We start from the raw sequence: 12,750 nt of genomic DNA on the forward strand, positions 1-12,750 counted from the left end.
TATATTTCCAAATAGAAGAGTTGAGTAGTATGAATGAAAGCAGGCAGAGAATTATTGAGAACATTATTGTGTCATATTGACAAGCTTTTATTCTGTTGGCCATGGGCCCAATAGCCATAAGCTGGGTAAGGTTTACAGAGTAGACACTAAGCTGAGGATTTCTCTCCTTGAAGGCAAGATGAATATGTTATAGAGTTCTTCTTGAAAGAAAAACAGTGCAAGACTTAGTAGAGTTTACATTTCTCTGATTATTCATAAGTTTACTGGCCATTAGATAGCCTCTTTTCAGAAATGGTTCGAATTCTTTGCCAGTCTTCTATTAAGCTGTATGTATTTTTCACATTGATTTGAAGATCTGTCTTATCTTTAAGTTGTACTCCTATGTTTTCCTTCAATAGCTTTATCGATGAACCTTTGATACTTAGATATGAAATCAACCAGTGTGATGTAGAGATAAAGAGATATCTTTATAAATAGATATCCTATTGACCCAGCACAAGTTATTGGAAAGAACATTTGGCTTCTTGTGGAGAAGAGATTCTTCCATGATGTAACTACTTTCTTTCCCACAAGCTGGACCCAGGCCAGAATGGAGGCTGCTTTCTGAATCCCTCAACCCCCTTAGAGACTGTCTGATTATAACAGATATTATTCTGACATAAATCAGCATCCCTCCCATGCCTCCTGCTACGTGATGGTTACTAAACATGTTGTTGTCCTGACCTGGTCAAACATGTAAAGTGATATCCCATGCCTGGTAGTATTTACGTACTAGTACCTGTGACTATTCCTCCTGTCCCACCAGTTACCCTATATAATTTTTTGGTACCTGTCAAGTGATATTAAGACCCATTTCATCATGCAGTTGTCTAAAACATGCCTCATATGTAAATTAATAAACTATTAATTACTAGACTTGGAGTAGCCAGCCTGTTTCTTGGTATTCCCCTGACCTCCATTTATGGATATAAAATTTCAGTCTCAGGGCTTTTCCTTGGGTTCACATGCACTAACACTTACCTATTTTATTTTACTTGTTAGCATCCCATTCTCTTAATTGCTGTAGTTTCATAATAGGTCTGGCTACCTGGTACTGCAAGGCCCTTGCTGTGCTATTTTCCTACTCATACTCCTTTTTCATACTCAGAGTTTTCACATTAGTTTTATTTTCTCAAATTAAAAAAAATTAAAATAATTCCCTACAGGTAAGATATTGTTAGAATTATATTTAATTATACAGTAATCTAGAAATAACACTTTAACAAAATTTGTTCTCTTATTTAATGAATATGGTAATATTTAGTAGTGCCTTATTTAATGTCTCAGCAATATTTTATACTGGTAAGAATAGAAATCTTGCATATATTTTATTCCTAGATATTTGATATATTTTGATGCTCAGGTGGAGACATGATAGTAGAAACTGAAGAGCTTTCAGCAGGGGGATGGCATGATCACAGTTGTATATGAAAACAACCATTCTGTTGGGCCCAAGGTAAGGATTGTGGCATGTGGATAGGTAGGCAGGCCTGGAAAAGTTACACAGTTATTTCAGTCACCATTTACTCCATTCTCCTTTATATCTAAACATCTGTCAGGTACTATGTCATCTAGCTCCTCCGTAAGTCTTGCATATTTATCTGTAACTTCCCATCTTACTGCCCTATCTCAAATTCTGTCCAGTATTCCCTTATGCCTTGACTACTGCAATAGTCTCTTCCTGATTCCATCTTCTGTCCTTCCAATCTATTCTACATATTACAACCATAAAGACTTTTTACAGAGACAAATCTGATTATGTTACACAGGATATGATTTTGTTTCCCATTTTCCTCAGCTTAATATGCTCGAAAGGCTCTTTCTATTAGGTCTCTTGCTCTAAGCTCACCTCACACTATTCTAATTTTCCATTTAACCTCAAAGAATTTCTTTTAATTCCTGGAACCCCTTGCTGTGGGTCTTTAACCATGTTGCACACTCTGCCTGGAACAATCTCCCTTGACTTCTGACCACCTCTGCTTGACTCATTACTATTAATTTCTCACATCTCTCTTCCTTTATCTTTGTTCTTCACCACATTCTGTGCCATCTTTCACTTCACCTATATCAGGTATGACCATCCCAAAGTGGTAGTCGGTACTCTAGCAGTTGGTGCCATTGTAGGAAGTCCAATGCCCAGTAGAATGGTCTCTTAGAAGGGCAATTTCATTTATGTTTTCATACTGAACCCTTCCACATAGCATATCTGAGTTATTAAATATGAAACAGTCACCTAGAATGTTTATTTTTTTGTAATAATTGTGATTTGCACTCTTTGCCTCTTGGCCAAAAATCTGCTTACACTGTTCATGGCAATCATTACATCTCTTTTCATAGCAGTAAGCACAATCATTACAGGAAATTCCATCTTCTATATATACATCATCTGGACACATACAGCATGTTCTACCACACCATTCTAGAAGATCACATTCATTGATCTTCCTTCTACATATTTCCCTGATGGTAAGAACTGGCAGTCCTTGCAACAAAACTCATAAGCATAATTAGACGCAAAACTCAGAGAGCAGTTTAACAGACAAAAGGCACCTTTTACACATTGTTGCAAAAGTCCACTGTCACACTCCTCTTCTTCAACAATATCATTACCATAATTCTGCCATGTTAATATGTCCTTTGTGTACACAGTGTACAACAAACATTTTTGCCTAAAGCATAAAATATCTCAAAAATTAAGAATAACAATTGCTAAATTTAGTTATTGTTGGGTTATCATTATGCATTATACATTTATATTTTCCACATGTACACAACAAACCATCCTAAAACTGACCCAAAATATGATCTATATGTTGAACCATTGCAATTACAACAATGCTTAAAGGTTTGCCAGTAAAAGTAACAATTGCACAACTAGGGGTTTGTTTACACATTCCTTCAACAAAGCCTAAACCACTTAATCTTCTTGTTGACTTATATATAAGAAGTGCAGTATCATGTGGCTGGCAGGGAACAGGGTTTTTAGCCTTCCAATGGCAAAAAAGTCTCAGAAATCTCTTTGTCTCTTTATCTCTACTTCAGTGTAGTTTGTTTGAGTCCACAACTCCATACCAAACAATAAAACCTGAAGACCCATTACTTCGTAAATGGAATCTGTTGTATTTGCCATAACAGAGAGATCTTCTTGTAACATTGAGAGTTTTTTTTCTTACACTTAAGATAGAAAGTATTGTCAACTATCACTGCTATTTCATTAAAGTACTTATGGACCCACCAGCCCCCTACAAACTTTGCTTCGGAGTAGAATTATGTCTTTTGAAACTCAAATTGCTGTTCAATTTCTTCTTGCCTAGAGGCAGATTTCGTGGTTGGGAACTGGGTGTCTTTGCTGTCCTTCTTATATAACAGATGTTCAAATTTGGTAGAAAAAGTCATGGGCTTAATTTCATAAGCAATGCCATTTATCTGTACCAATCTCTAAAGCCACCAAAACAGGCACTGAGAGCAACCAGAGCTTCTGGGTCTACCTCCACAGAACCTTGATAGTAGCAGTCATTCTGGACGAAAAGCTGATCCTCAAGGAGAGCACCTTGGTGGCTATAGGCGAACACCGAGAGCTATCTGAACAGCAAATGCTGCTTGATCTTCATGTGAACAATGTGTCTTTCACCCTCAAAATATAGACTGTACGAGAGCCAGCCTGGAAACTTCATGCTGAAGCTCGTGCCTGTTATCTTCAAGGGAATCATCACTCCTGGAAGGCTGTGATAGTAGGTGTGCTCACCCCAAGTATGCCCAGAAGGGACAGAAACTCCCAAGCCAGTGTAGTAGAAGCACAATCCTCACATACAACAGATCTCCATTACAATAATTATGAAGCCACCATTATGGAAACATTGATCCAGAGAAGAAGGCAGGTAGGGCTGGTCACAGATAGTCAAGCTCCTCATTGTGAGCACTCTAAGTAAAACAAAAAGCAACACATGGATTTGGTGGTTCTGACAGGGCCCAGAGAAGAGAGAAGAAAAGACGTTTAATAAAAGTGATATTTTGATGAAGGAATGACTCAAGAAACTGCCTACAATTTGCTATCAAATATTGAGAGGGCTGAGGGGTTTTGGAAGTGTATAGAAGAATAAAAACTAGCAAAGATTTATAGTTATTTCCTCGTTAATGCGTAAATAAGGATTCATTATACTCCTCAAGTGATGAATGAAGTGATAACATTACCTAAGATACATATAATATGTACATATGTATTTAAATATAAATATATATTATATATCATGATATTTTTAAGTAAAAACTTTTTAAAATTTATTGACTTGAGAGAGGGAGAAAGGGGGGGAGAGGAGCAGGAAGCATCAACTCACAGTTGCTTCTTGTATGTGCCTTGGCTGAGCGAGGTTGGGATTTTGAACTGGCAACCTCAGCATTCCAGGTCAACGCTTTATCCACTGCACCACTATGGGTCAGGCTATATCATGTTATTTTAAAGTTTCTTTTATGGTACTTACCACATGCTTCCCTAGAGCACAATGTTTAATTTCTTTTTCTTTTCTACATTATTCTCCTCAGTAGATTTGCCAGACTGGAGGTACTCAAGAGCTTTATTGGTGTCCTTCACACAGGTTTATGTCTCTTATAATGCTTAGCTTAATTGTTTATATAGTAAATAATGGTGAATATGTCTATACATAGCAAATAATGAATTTTAATTGTTCCTTGGAGTATACTCATAAGTGTTTATACTTGATTACATTCTTAATGAAGAACATTATTCAATACCTGTGGCTAATTTAATTTCTGAAACAAGATGGTATAGATTAAGTTTTTTTGCTTAGTCCTTCTTAATACAACCAAATACCTTGAACATAATTTAATAGGAAAAAACTGAAAACTAAACAGAAAAAGACAGACTGGCTGGAAACATCTCAATTTGAGGAATGGCAATAGGGTGATTTCCCTGAGTTTTCTTTTTCTTTTTCTTTTTTTGTATTTTTCCGAAGTAGGGAGGCAGTCAGATAGACTCCTGCATGCGCCCGACTGGGATCCACGTGTCATGCCCACCAGGGGGCGATGCTCTGCCCATCTGGGATGCTGCAACATTGGGGCCTGAGCCATTCTAGCACCTGAAGCAGAGGCCATGGAGTCGTCTTCAATGCCTGGGCCAACTTTGTTCCAATGTAGCCTTGACTGCAGGAGGGGGAGAGAGAGATAGAGAGGAAGGAGAGGCGGCGAGAGGAGAAGCAGATGGGTGCCTCTCCTGTGTGCCCTGGCCAAGAATTGAACCCGGGACTCCTGCACGCCGGGCCAACACTCTACCGCTTAGTGAACCGGCCAGGGCTTTTCCTGAATTTTCTTTTAATCTCTCATGTATATCCCAAACTGGGTGCTGGAAAAGTCTGACACAGAACCATCAGCAGGTATCGACAAGAAACCAAAAATAGTTGGTTCTCTCTGGGCAAAGGACAGAAAATGAAAAAGCTCAACAAGAAAGAGTAAGGTGCTCCAGCACCTGCTCTTGAGCCAAGACACATATGTGCTGATTCATTCAGAGTGATAACTTCAAAGGCTTATAAATGTTGACTTAGTCCATCCGGTTTATGTGTCATTTAAGTTCAATGTTTTCTTATTAATTTTCTGTTTGTCTTATCTACCTATTGATAAAAGTGTGGAATTGAAGTCCCCTACTATGTATATTACCATCTTTTTCTCCTTTTAGATATGTTAATATTTGCTTTATATATTTAGGGTGGTGCATAAATGTTTACAAATGTTACATCCTTTTTGGGATGAAAAATGTTTCTGTAGGCTTGTACAGGGGTCCTCAAATTATGGCAGTCTCCATATATGACATTTTTCAAAAAAATATTTTTTATTTATTCATTTTAGAGAGGAGAGAGAGAGACAGACAGACAGACAGAAAGGAGGAGCAGGAAGCATCAACTCCCACATGTTCCCTGACCAGGCAAGCCCAGGGTTTTGAACCGGCGACCTTGGTGTTTCCAGGTGGACACTTTATCCACTGCACCACCACAGGTCAGGCTCCACATATGACATTTTGAGTTTACGACGCCAACTGCAAGAATAAAGGTAAAGAATTTTTTTTAACACTCATTTTTTCTGTTATACAGAACAGTGTACAGTACACTATATTTATGTCTTTTCTCTTTTTCTGTGGCTTAGTTGTGTTTTTGAGTTCTAGATTATGATTTACAACTGTGTTAGAATAGTTAAGTGACTTAGGCTAGGATGTGTTTCAACTTACATTAAAACTTGGGTTACATCACTGTTGTAGGAACTAAATTGTGCATAACCTGAAGACCTCCTGTAGTCTTTATTATCTGTGGCTGGAAGGTAGTGTTACAAAGTGAACATCAGTCTAATGAAGTACTATTGCTGGGTTCAAATATGAGAACTTATACTTAAGTTGATTAAATTCTCACAGATTTATTTTTTTATGGAAATAAAATAGTGATAGCTACATCTTAGAGTGGTTTTGGTTGTTAAATGAGATAACCCAGGTTAAGTATTTAGGGCAATATTTACCAAATTATATGTATGTAATAAATAATGATTAGTATTTTAATATATTTATTTATTTATCCTTTTTTTTTAATTTAGAAATGAGATTTAATGGGATAACATTGGTCCATAGGAATAGACAGGTTTTGGCCCTGGCTAGTTGGCTCAGTGTGGATGTCCTGGGTTTGATTACTGGTCAGGGAACACAGGAGAAGCGACCATCTGCTTCTCCACCTTTCTCCCTTCTCTCTCTCTCTCTCTTCCCATCCCTCAGCCATGGCTCTATTGGTTTGAGTGCATCAGCTCCGGGTGCTGAAAATGGGTTCGTGGCATCTCTGCCTCAGGCACTAAAAATATAGGTTGTGAGCATGGCCTCAGATAGGCATAGCATCGGGCCTAGATAGGGGTTGCTGGGTGGATCCTGGTGGGGGTGCATATGAGAGTCTGTCTATCATCCACCCTCTTACTTGGAAAAAGAAAGAAAAAAATAGGTTTCAGGTAAACATCTTCATAGCATTTGAACTGTTGATTGCATTGTGTGCCCATCACTCAAAATCAAATCATTTTCTGTCATCGTACATTTGTCTCTACTTTTAGTATTTTTAAATATAACAAATGGTTTCTCAAATTTCCAGTTCATTCTATCTGTTTAATGGTCTACAAAATATGCCTTTTTAAAAAACACTGAACAGAAAATAACTTTCTAAACAAGTGGATTTGAAGAGAAGCTGATTTCCATTAGCAAGTTTATTAAAAGCAGTGTTTCTATTGTGAGTCCAAATCATTGGAAACATCTTTACCATAACACTTTGCTTCTGTTTTTTTTTCAGCTAGCATAAAAAAACAGAAAATACTATAAATCTCTAGCTTTTAAAATAATTTTTATCATCAATAGTTATTTAAAATTTTTATCTTCTGTCTGGTTCACCTCTCTGTTTTTTAGGAGTGCAAACCTTGGCATAGCAAACTGGAGAGCCACTGCCTTTGCCTTTTGAAATTTCCTTTCAAATCACTGTATATATTTTTAAGTAAAATGTACAGATGACGTTGTATACTACATTTTGAAGTCTATCAGGAGACCCATTATTAATGATGTTAAGATTAAGCACTAATTTAGAATAAGGCTATCTTGATTTCTTCAATTATAAAGTTATGTCTTGTCCCTTGCAACCCAGAAGAGTCTTGACATGGTTTTAGAACCATGCACAAGTCTTGTTTAATGTAAATAACTCTCAATACTTTTAGAACCTATTGGTAATCTTTCATGAATCAATGATTTCATAGATTTGGCAAAACAGTGACTCTTTAAACTCTTATTTTTTTTTAAACTTTACAACAGATGTATGCCCTATAGCATTAAATATTTTTGGAAAACAAGCTTGTTCTTAACTCCCTAATAGTCTGCCTTATGAAGGTGCTTGCTAGAAGTTCCAGTTTCTCACTATTGAATACAATTTTTCTAATTTTTCATTATTGTAAATGATGTCTTAATATATTTTTCTATATTTTTGTTTGAATTTCTGCCTATTCCCTTAGGAAAGATTCCTAGAAAGGGAATTGCTGGGTCAAAGATTGTTAAGATTTTTAAAGGTCTTGTACCTGTAAAAAAATTGGTTCCTAACCCTCATTCACTGTTGGTGGGACTGTAAAGTAGTGCAGTCATTATGGAAGAAAGTATGGTGGTTCCTCAAAACACTGAAAATAGAACTACCTTATGATCCAGCAATCCCTCTACTGGGTATATACCCCCAAAACTCAGAAACACTGATATGTAAAGACACATGCAGCCCCATGTTCATTGCAGCATTGTTCACAGTGGCCAAAACATGGAAACAACCAAAAAGCCCTTCAATAGATGACTGGATAAAGAAGATGTGGCACATATACACTATGGAATACTACTCAGCCATAAGAAATGATGACATCGGATCATTTACAACGAAAGGGTGGGATCTTGATAACATTATACAGAGTGAAATTAGTAAATCAGAAAAAAACAAGAACTACCTGATTCCATACATTGGTGGGACATAAAAACGAGACTAAGAGACATGGACAAGAGTATGGTGGTTGCCGGGGGTGGGGGGGAGGGGGGCGCGGGAGGGAAGGAAGAGAGGGGGAGGGGGAGGGGGAAGGGCACAAAGAAAACTAGATAAAAGGTGACGGAGGACAATCTGATTTTGGGTGATGGGTATGCAACATAAGTGAATTACAAGATAATCTGGACATGTTTTCTTTGAATATATGTACCCTGATTTATTGATGTCACCCCATTAACATAAATAAAAATTTATATAAAAAATTGGTTCCTAGAAAGTTCTTTTTAATGCATTAAAATTGCTTTTATTAATCAAATATATTAAGTATACACATAGTTTAAATCATTTCACAATGCACTATATGCTTCCTTGTCAAAATACAGATGACAACACTCAGATGTATTCTTGTTCGTCTAGTGATGATTCATCTGAGTATTGTGCTTTCTGTGGTTTTCAAGACAGAGTGTGATTATTTAGTAAATGTGGGTTTATAAAACATTTATTACTTTTGAGAGAGAAGTTATAAATAGTTATCTCTAATATCTGTGAAGATTTCTTTATTTCTACCATATCAACTAATATTCATGTCTTCTAACTATTGTTACTTTGGAGAGACATCAGAATTTTGATGACTGGCTATTTTTTTTCTCTTTTATGAGCAAGTAGTAAAACAATTCATTTCTAAAATTCAGAATGTTCCTCTTGTTAATGCAGAAGAATGATGCCCTGAACACCTATTTCATGCTGACTTAAATCAACTACTTCTGTGAGAAGGAAGAAAATGGCATAATATTACCAGTTCTGGACTAAGATTATGAATTCTTAAAAGTGCTAAATGAAGAATACCAAAAAGCTCTACAACTTTTAAATCAACAACCTAACCCTAAAGGGTAACTTTTTAAAGAAGTAGCATTCTACTGCACTATACACATGAAACTAATATAATATTGAATGTCAGTTGTAACTGAAAAAAAAATAGAAAAACAAAACAAAACAGAAAAAAAAAAACCCCAACCTCTCAGCCTTTCACGGTTTATTGTGGTTTTGGCTGTGAGTTTATCGTATATGGCTTTTGTTGTTCTGTCCTCACTCTTCTGAGAGTTCTTGTCATGAGTGGGGGCTGTATTTCGCTGAATGCCTCAATCTTAAACTTAAACTTAATACCATAAACTTAAACATTAAATGTCATTAATATCTTAATTAAAATATTTAATTGATAATAAGGCTGTATATTTATCCTACATTCTTTTGCATTTTTTGAAGTCTTCTTCTGCATTTATTGATGCATTTATGTGATTTTGTGTCCTTCATTTTGTTTGTGTGGAGTGTAACATTGATTGATTTGTGAATGTTGAGCGAACATTGCATCACTGAAATAAGTTCCACTTGATCATGTAAAAACTAAACAAACAAAAAGGAGTAGCATTCCAATCTTAAAGTGTTACAAGTAAAAGCTTTTCAAACTGAATGTTAATAAAATTTTTACACTTTTATTTCTGATAATTATTTTTATATACATTTTTCAGCAGCAACACCACAACCTCATGTAATATTAAAGATTACTGATCAATACTGTATTGTAAACTACAAAGTTATAAGAGACTAGATCTTAATTGTTCCCACCACAGGAAAAGATAATTATGTGAACCTGTCCTGTGATGGTGCAGTGGGTAAAGCGTCGACCTGAAACACTGAGGTCACTGGATCGAAACCCTGGGCTTGCCTGGTCAAGACACATATGGGAGTTGATGCTTCCTGCTCCTCCCTACCTTCTCTCTCTCTCTCCTCTCTAAAATGAATAAGCAAAATCTAAAAAATGATAATTATGTGATGTGTGTAGGTGTTAACCAGTGCTACAGAGAGAATTATATTGAAATATAGAAATATTTTAAAGCAAAATATTGTATACTTTAAATGTTAAATATCATTAATATCTTAATTAAAAATGTTCTATTGATAATAAGGCTGTATATTTCTCCTATATTTCTTTGCATTTTTACTATCTTTTTCTCATTATTCTCTTACTCTAAATTATTATTATAGTTTTAAATTTTTATGTAAGCTTTTCAGCCATTAAGATTAAATGTGCTTATCATATTTACTGCACATCTTTTCCCAGTGTGTTATGGTGTGGCCATGCAAAGAATGAATTATTGACACACATTGTCTTATTTTTCTTCTTTTAATTTATTAAAAAAACATAACTGTTCCAAAAGGAGAAATGCACCCCATGCTTATGGCAGCAGTGTTCACAATAGAGAAGATCTGGAAACAGCCCAAGTGTCCATCAGTGGATGAGTGGATTAAAAAATTTGGTACATATATACTATGGAATACTACTAAGCCATAAGAAATGATGACATCGGATCATTTACAACAACATGGATGGAACCTTGATAACATTATACTGAGTAAAATAAGTAAATCAGAAAAAACTAAGAACTGTATGAATCTATACATAGATGGGACATAAAAATGAGACTCAGAGACATGGACAAGAATGTGATGGTAATGGGGGGGAGAGGAAGGAGAGAGAGGGGGTGGGGGTAGGGCAGGGGCAAAAAGAAAATCAGATAGAAGGTGACAGAAGACAATTTGACTTTGGGTGAGGGGTATGCAACATAATAAAATGTCAGAATAATCTGGAGATGTTTTCTCTGAACATATGTACCCTGATTTATCAATGTCACTGCATTAAAATTAATAAATTAAAAAAAAGAAAGTGGGTTTGAAAGCAATGGTAAAAAAAAAACAAAAAAAAAAAAAACCCATAAGCTGGTCAACAGATAAATCAAAAGTTGGCATTGTGATTTTTTTTGTTGGTATACGTAGCTGTAGTGTATATGAGAAGAATCCTACAAAGTACAGGTGGGGTAAAAAGAACTATGTTTTTTGCAACGTTTTTATATTTAGTATGAAGTAGAGTAATATTAACTCTAAATTGTGATAAATTAACCTTACACACTGTAGTCCCTAAAACAACTACTAAAAATAAATAAAATAATTCTAAGTGTTTAATTTAAAAAGTTAATAAAATAATAAAAATGTAACAGCACTTAAAAATTAATTAAGGCAAAGAAAACTGTAAAGGAGAAATAAATTAGACAAATAAAATAGCAGGTTTATATTCTACTGTAGCAATGATTATCTTAAATACAGCTGGACTAAACATTCCAGTTAGGATGTAGATAGAGCTTATTGGATTTGGTTAAACAGCAAGAAACATATGCTGTCTACAGAGGCACTGACTATGCAAACACGGAAATGAAAATAAAATAAAAAGATGACAAATATATGCCATGCAAGCACTATCTTTTTTTTTTTCCTCAAAAATTTTATTTATTGATTATTTAGAGAGAAAAGGAGAAGGGAGAAGCAGGAGGCAACAAGTACTATCTATGGGAAGACTGCATTGGCTACATTAAAATCAACCAAAATAGACTTGAAGACAAGAATTATTACTAGAGATGAAGAGAGAAATTTCAGAAGAATTAGTCAATACAGCAGAAAAACATAAACTCTCTAAAGGGTATTGCTTAATTACACAGCTTTCTAAAACATCAAACAAAAACAGAATTAGAGAGAGAAATAGACAAATCCACAAACATTTAGATATTTAACACAACTAATAAATAAACTAGTCACAGAAAGCATAAAGATATAGAAGATCTGAATAACACTGTCAAACAACTTTACATGACATTGATAGGCCACCTTGTCCAATCTCTGTAAAGCACACATTCCTTTCAAGTGTATATAGAATATTCACTAAGACATACTAAACACAGAATCGTTAACTAAGACAAATTTCAAAATGTTGATAAAGTTCAAAGTATGCTATTTCACCATAACAGAATCAAATTAAAAGTTAATAATAAAAACATCTAGAAAAGCTTTTAACATTTATAAATAGGCAATACACTCCCAAATAATCTATGTGCCACTAAAGACATCTCAAGCAAAAATTTTAAATTTATTTTAAACTAAATAGTAATGAGCAATAAAACATATCTTAAATATGTAGGATGCAGCTAAAGCAATGTTATTACTGGGAATATTAAAAATATGCCATTATTAGAAAACATAAGAAAAATACTATTAGAAAAAGAAAGACAAGAAAAAAGAGTAAGTTAAACTTAAAGCAGGCAGAAGGAAGAAAATATACATAATAAAGAGTAGAATC

The 12,750-nt window shown here is 35.1% G+C and overlaps 1 protein-coding gene across 1 annotated transcript in view; it reads right to left on the reverse strand.

Annotated features, from left to right (window-relative positions):
• Positions 1 to 2,057: 2,057 nt before the first annotated feature.
• The window catches only part of ADAM29 (ADAM metallopeptidase domain 29), a 33,293-nt gene continuing 22,600 nt past the window's right edge, over positions 2,058 to 12,750 (reverse strand). Inside the window, 7 exon segments of the mRNA XM_066252686.1 lie at positions 2,058 to 2,497; positions 2,500 to 2,710; positions 2,712 to 3,065; positions 3,068 to 3,208; positions 3,211 to 3,476; positions 3,479 to 3,798; positions 3,800 to 3,857. Coding sequence (XP_066108783.1) covers positions 2,058 to 2,497; positions 2,500 to 2,710; positions 2,712 to 3,065; positions 3,068 to 3,208; positions 3,211 to 3,476; positions 3,479 to 3,798; positions 3,800 to 3,857 — 1,790 coding nt within the window.

This window comes from Saccopteryx bilineata, chromosome 1, assembly GCF_036850765.1.
Source record: "Saccopteryx bilineata isolate mSacBil1 chromosome 1, mSacBil1_pri_phased_curated, whole genome shotgun sequence".
In the NCBI taxonomy this organism is placed as follows: Eukaryota; Metazoa; Chordata; class Mammalia; order Chiroptera; family Emballonuridae; genus Saccopteryx; species Saccopteryx bilineata.